The following is a 7,376-nucleotide window of genomic DNA, read 5'->3' as shown; positions in this document are numbered from 1 at the left end:
GAAAAATCAAAAATATTTTCTACCCAAGGAGAGTTTTCTCCATTAGAACAAAACCCCCAGCTCAAATTGTAAAGCCCCACTCACTTTTATGAAGTGTTTTAACCCTTTAATATTCAGATTGTCAAATATGCTTGTTTATATTGTTTTGAATTAATCATGCATTATCTTGTAGCTTAGATATTTCAATGATGTGATGGTTTAGTTTTAGAACGACATTGTAGGGTTGAGGTGAGAGGCTGGATCTGGCCAGTTTCAACATGAAACAGGTTAAATATTTTGGCATATGGTTGGTTTGAGTGCTAAAGGGTTAAAACCACCCTCTATATTTAACAAAGGTTTACTCAGAGCTGAAAGTCAGAAGTTCTCACTAAGGAAATTTGTCATAGGTTTCCCAGCAAGTCTTATGCAAATGGCATTTTTTTTGTTCAATGTGAGTCCCCTCCTCTTCACTTGTGGATTCTTTAGAATTTAATGACTTAGAAAAGCTGCAGTAAAATGAAATAAAATGCCAACAGTCAACACCAAGCATCAGTAATTCTCATCCAATTACTAGTGCCATGCTGTGAGCATATGCAGATTACTCCAAATGGACCCAGGTAGGCAAGATAGTTACCATGGCAGCCACAGACACCTGAGTGTGGACAGGATTTTGAAATTTCTGGAAGAAATATCTGAAATAACTCATTTTGGGAAACCAAAAGTTATTACTATCTTTTGAAATATTTTTCGGATTGGTATGGGCTAGAAGACAACAGTTGCTGGAGAGGGAAAGAGAGAGAGAGAGAGAGAGAAAGAGACTGTGCGTGCATGTGTGTGTGCATGCACGTGCATGTGTATATGCACACAGGTGTGCAGAATGGACAGCTGGTAGAGTGTCTTGAGATGTAAGTAGCGGGGGAAAGGAAATTTTGAAAAGTATGTCAATAATGATGAAGTCTGAACCAGAGTCCTAATTGAAGAGGGTGTTTGAAAGTTAACACCCACTGCAGCAGGACAATATATTCTGATCCATCGCAAGTGTTAAACTGTGCCGACAGCATAAAAATTGTGCTTGCAGTTTTTAGTCTTCAAAGTACAAGACTTCACATACCCTCCAAGAAAATGCCAATGAGGCTGGGTGTTAGTCATCAGACCAAGGTGCACCCAAGTTACTCAGAGTACTTGGTGCAGGTCCTTAAGCAAGCTGTAAAAGGGGTCTAATAATCATCAAACCAGTCCTGGTGCTTTGTGCAATGAGGGTTTTATTGTGCCATGTGTTCTGTTGCCATTAGCACCCTTCCTAGTCCCAGGACAAATGGTCTCACATCTCAGCTGCTACGAAGTCCATAAGGAAATGGACATCATCATTGGATTTTGATCATTTTCCAAAAGAATGACTACATCTATAAGAAGTGCAAGCTGTTATACTGTAAGCACAGTGTCCTAAACCTCATTGTCCTGTTTTTGTTAAACCTTTTCCTAACAGGTTTTCCCTTAAATCCACTGGCACAATGAAACTACTAGACTTTAGCCAACAACTGTGCACCTGTGTGTCCCCTGTGCATTTTCTTTGTGTCAATCTGTTTTTCCTTGTACTTTATGTCTCTCTTTCTCTCTCATGCACACACATGAACTATCACAATTCAGCTTACTTTTTTTTTGTTTTACATTTTACTAATTAATGTAATGTGGGCAACCAGACATACTTCCACTATCAAACTATTAATAGCATTTCTCATTGGTGGTACACTAACAGAAATATTTTTATTTTCATCTATATTTTGGGGACGATATTCACATAAGAATCCTCCAGAATATATATGAGAAAATCACTTCTAACTGCTTTAGAAATGCAGTAACAAAATCACATAAACTGCAGTTCATACTGGAATTTTAGTGGCACCACAATTTGATCACTGAGAGAGCATACCTATCAGGTAAAGTCACCCTGACAAAAACTCCCAATCTCTTTCTCTCTCTCTATGTGTGTGCATGTATATATATATATAATAATTTAACATGCCTTTTTTCCCATGCTGGCATGAGTTGGACAGTTTGACAAGAACAGACAAGCCAGAGGGCACAAGTAGGTTCTATGACTGTTTTTGGCATGGTATCTAAAGCTGGATGCCCTTCCTAACGCCAACCAATTTAAGAGTATAATAGTATCTGAAATCAGTAACTAGTAATACATGAGCTTATCCACATACATACAGAAGGAAGGAAGAGAAAGAAATCACTGCTTTTTAGAAGGAAAAAAAAAGCATCGGGGATATGAATAGCAGAACCACAGCAAGTTTGTGATACTATTGATGGGAATGGGTGGGGAATTATCATGCAGTTTTCTCTTAAAAATTTACAAGTGTGAGGGGAGAAGGGGAAGTGTTTAAGTGTGAAAGGGGGTAAAAAAAAAAAAACAAGATAAACATGCAATAGAGAAACTAATATGAAAGTAATATATATTCAGATATGAATTTATTTACAATTTTTTTTTTTTTTGTATTTTAATAAAGCATGCAGCTTGTTGCCAGGAATTTTTTTTTTTAATTTTAATAGAAACTTTATATATATATTTTTTTTTGCAATTTCTTTTACTGAATGAACAAGTTGCTTGTTATACTAACATCTACATAAGACACACACACACACACGTTTGAGTTTAAATGACAACATGAAAGCGAGTGTAGAGGAGGGGGAAGGGGGAGACAAGAAAGGTGTTTTGCAAATATCACATTTCAGGAAAAAAAAAAAAAAAACAACTGAAGCAAATGGAAAAAATAGGAAAATAAAAATTACAAAAAAATTACAATAAGTACCAAAGTGCAAATATTTATAAAATATTTTTTTTTTCTTTTTTTGTTAAAAGCAACTGGCAACCTGTGAAATTGGAATTGAAGAGCCACAGAAGACAACAGCTAAGAAACATTATCACCAAATATATAATATATATATATAGCAAATAGAATGTGAAGGAAAAAAAATAAATAAATAAAGTGGAAATAATATAAAAATATAAACAAAGAAAGCTTTACACCTATGTTTGGGAGATAATCATGCAAGAACCTTCCAGAATATATATATATATAATACACACATCTAGAATATATATATATATATATATATTTCTATATATATATATATATATATGTATGTAGATATACATATGTACATATGTATATGCACATACATGTGTGAGTATATATATGTGTATGACACACAATGTAGATTTACTTACATGTTTGGAATCAAGTTGACTGTCCTTCCTCGAAGCATGTAATAAAAATTGTTGCAGGATTCTTAAACAATAGTTTTAGAAATCTAATACAAGCAAATAAACGACTAATCTCTATTATTTTGCTTTGTAGGAAAAAGAAATTTCTTTTTTTTTTTTTGCATTTAACCCATTTCCTTAAAATCTCCAAAGATGTGGCTCCAATCACCACAACATTCAACAGAACAGAAAAATAAAATAATGAAAATAAAAATGTGGAAAACACCATTATTACACATACCAAATATTACTACTTTGCTATATTTTTCGACTGGTTTCGGTCATTGGACTGCAGCTATGCTGAGGACATTGCTTTCATCATGTATTTAGTCATTTATATATCGATCATTCCCAGCACTTCTAGTACCTATCTTATTGATTACCAGACTAACAGACAGGATATTAAGAAACAATTACACACATTATGAACTACTGTACCATTTCTATGTGCCAAATCCCAGTCATGGAGTACAGGTTAGCTTGAAATTATAGAAGACACTTACGCAAAATGTCACACATTAGGACTGAACTGTGTAGTTGTAAAGTGAACCTGTTAATCACACAACCATACTGTGTACGGCTAAGAATTTCCACAAGTGAAACCCATTCACAGACAGAACAGATTGCTGGATGAAGGGTTTTCTATGGGATGACCTGTAGGTCAAGTCAGTCCATAACTGCATTTTGGCTATTGAAGACTTACTTTGAAACATAGCTCGACTTACATTAGCAGGAGAGGAATTTTTTTTTAAGGGTCTTTCGTGCCTCATGTGATAAGTTAGGTCTGTCTTGAGTCCTTGGATTCATAAGGTCAGGGCTTAATCAGGTTTCCATGGAGTATACGTGACAGATTATAACATTCCTCCACCACTGAATGGGATGCCAGTCTATCACAGGGTTAACTGCCCAACTAATGCTGGAACTTATTCACAACTAACTGGACTGGAGCAACATGAAGTGAAGCGGTTTTTTTTTTCTTGCTCAAGAACACAATGTAGTGCCCAATACAGAAATTCAAACTAATCTTAAGACTGGAGCACAAATGTAAAATACAATTACACCACACGCCTGCACTCTCATGATAAGTACTAAGACCATAGATTACCTCAGAGATTCAAGATTTCAATGCTGTGATTATTTTCAGAATGACATTGTATGGTAGGTGTGAGAGTCCAGATCTGACTGGTTTAAACTTAAAACAGACAGAATATTTGGGCTGGATATAGCCGATTTAAATGCTAAAGGGTTAATAAAGAAAAGAAAATTTTCCTCAACTTTTCCTCAAATATCTCTGCAGCCACATTAAGACATTTTCAGTCAAAAGTACAAAAAGCAAAACGGTACAAAATGTTTTTGGCTGAATGAGAATTTTCACAGAAACAAATTCATAGAGCAAATACACACAAGCCTAAAGCTAAGTGAGGCTGGCACTAATATTAGGCAAGGCGGAACACAAAACTCAAGTTTCAAGATGAGATAGACATTATATGCTGTATTTCATTTATATACTAAAATATAATGAATATACTGGGAATAATTACTGAGAGAAAGAACAATACTTAGTCCTTGGACTGTGGCCATGCTGGGGTAGTCCTTTCTCAGCTATAGTCTATTACATCAACACCAATTATTGGAAGGATGAGAGGTTAAGTTGACCTGATAGATTTTGAACACAGAACATGTAGGACATAACCATATACAACAAGGCAGTTTTGTCCGTGCTCTGCCGACTGCTATTGTCCTCTGATGTGAACATGTTGAAAATGAAATACTCAAAAATTTCGAGCAGTATTATAAAGCAAGAATGCTTAGAAAATAAGAGAAATGCCAATAATTTATTGAAGTAAACAAGACAAGAGGAAAATGAGGGGAACAACTTTTGTACTGATGAAAAACAAGGAGTAATTATAATGGTACAAATGTGAAATTAGCTAAATAAACTAATGTTGGTGGTGGGACACGAGAGAGAGAGGGAGAGAAAGAAAGGAGAAAAAATCCTTCTCATAAAATTTTCAGGAGCATATAAAATTTCTTTTTTATTTATCTTCCTGGTCACAGGACACTAAAATATACTTTAAAAAAAATCCTATAGAAAATAAGAAACCTGAGAGACTAAATATTTAAGATAAGTAAAGGAAGCTAAGGTCATGCATTTCCATATTAGAGAGATCTTAGAATTGACAAGCAAATAGTGTTACAAAGAAAAGATATGCATGAAATTATTATCTCTGCTGCACCCCACCCATCAGATTCAGGGTGAAAAAAAAAAATTTTAATTAGTTTTTTTTTTTTTTTTTCCACTTTAATCAAGCAACAAGGAAAAAAAATAAGAGAAAAAGACTAGTTTGCTTTATTAGCTTAGTTAGAACCCTTTCCATGCTGTGATGAAAATTTAGTCACCAGAAAGAAACACTAGTCTTGTAATACAGATTTGCCATTGGCTTAGTAAATTCATTATTATGATTATTTTTATTAATAAATTACATTATTATAATATCAGCAGTCAAAAAAAAAAAAAAAAAAAAAAAAAAAAAAAAAAAAAAAAAAAAAAAAAAAAAAATCAAAACTAAGCAGAATTAAGCAATTTTTAGAACCTACTGTTTTAGAAAAAAAACTAACAATACTGCCCCTCCTCTTTCCCCGTCTGCCAACCCTGCCTTCAGATTCTTGCATTTACCAATACTTGTCTACTCAAACCACCTTAAAAAAGACAATTATTACTGTGTTACTTACTGCTGGCACCAATAGTCGTTTCACTTCTTCGACAGCCTTCTGTAACTTGATTTCTGCTCTGTTACGTGTGTCTTCTACAGTGATGAGTACATGCAACTCTTCGTTCAAGTGTTCCCAGTTTGGCTTTCCCCGATTCAACTCCTCCTGCATAGTAGGAAAATCCAAAAGCCATTGAGCGAACAGTCAAGAAGCCCAGCAAAAGTCAAAAGGTATTGGCACACTTGGTGCCGTTTCAATATTTAAGTACAAGTCGGGGAGGGAGGGAGTTCCTCAACATTTGGCAGCTTAGTACCACCCCCACTTTTACAGAATGGCAATTTGCAAACATCTCTTCCCTTGTGTTTTGTAAAGACAAAAGAAAAAGTTTTTTTTTTTTTAATCGAACAGAAGCTAGTGCACAAAATTTATCTCATCCGACCTGTCTCTCTTTTTATACACTTGCATGAATTGGGTGCAATGTGGCTATGTGGTTGAGAAGCTTGCTTCTGAAACATGGTCTTGGGTTCAGTCCCATGGCATGGTGCCACCTTGTGAGTTTTCTACTGTAACTCTGGGCCGACCAAAGTCTTGTGAGTGGATTTGGTAGTTAGAAACTGAAAGAAGCTCATCACGTGTGTGTGTGTGTGTGTGTGTGTGTGTGTGTGTGTGTGTGTGTGTGTGTACACACCCTTGCCCCGGTGTGTGGATGAACATCACTATCATACAAGCGATGTTGTTTGTTCCTAGTCTTCCATGGAAAATGTTAACTTGCTTGGAAATGTAAAAGTTGGTGACAGGAAGGGATTCTGGCCATAGAAAATTTAACTCTGTCTGACTCCTACAAGAATGATTATTAAATGATGATGTCCAATATTTATGGAAACTGCTCCATAATTACATATCAGACTTTGTGGCACCATCAGTCAAATTTTGTACTCATCGATAACAAAATCCTATTCATATATTAATCCTAACAGAGTTTTTTTTTTTTTTTAAATGCATTTGGTTTACATTTCTCTACTTCTACGAAAACTCACAATCCCTTGTGGGTTCACAATATCCTGAAAGGGTGGGGATACAATCCAAGCTAATGCATTGAAAGTTGCTATTTAAAGCTGTGAATAGACACTTCGGGAGTTAAACATTGGCTCTAAAGTTTAAATTCTTGACCCTACCTTCTGAACTTTACCACTGTGTGTGCGTGTATGAATACACTACTCAACATGAGACAAGCTAGCTTAGTTTATTTAGTTCAATATACATTCACACAAATGTATGCACGTGTGTGTGTGTGTGTGTGTGTGTACACACGCACAGTGCAGACAATATTCGTTCATATGACTATCTCGGGGAAAAATATATTTTTGCTTTTTCAGATATATTAATCATATTTGGGTCATTTTGTCCTCATGGC

General features: G+C 35.2%; 1 protein-coding gene across 12 annotated transcripts in view; it reads right to left on the bottom strand.

Annotated features, from left to right (window-relative positions):
• LOC106884116 (KH domain-containing RNA-binding protein qki.L) overlaps window positions 1-7,376 on the bottom strand; it is a 77,342-nt gene that overhangs the window by 17,174 nt on the left and 52,792 nt on the right. For 7 of the 12 annotated variants that reach the window (XM_014935685.2, XM_052974744.1, XM_052974745.1 and 4 more), the window contains exon 4: window positions 5,984-6,127. The exons of 1 other annotated variant lie outside the window; for it this stretch is intronic. In XM_014935685.2, coding sequence (XP_014791171.1) covers window positions 5,984-6,127 — 144 coding nt within the window. Of the gene's footprint in view, window positions 1-3,214; window positions 3,251-5,983; window positions 6,128-7,376 lie in introns of all 12 variants that reach the window. 4 more of the 12 variants (XM_014911997.2, XM_014935523.2, XM_014935605.2 and 1 more) reach the window with 1 other exon arrangement.

Source organism: Octopus bimaculoides, chromosome 19 (assembly GCF_001194135.2).
Source record: "Octopus bimaculoides isolate UCB-OBI-ISO-001 chromosome 19, ASM119413v2, whole genome shotgun sequence".
In the NCBI taxonomy this organism is placed as follows: domain Eukaryota; kingdom Metazoa; phylum Mollusca; class Cephalopoda; order Octopoda; family Octopodidae; genus Octopus; species Octopus bimaculoides.
Note: the sequence above shows the minus strand (reverse complement) of the source record. Positions and strands in the feature narration are given on the sequence as shown.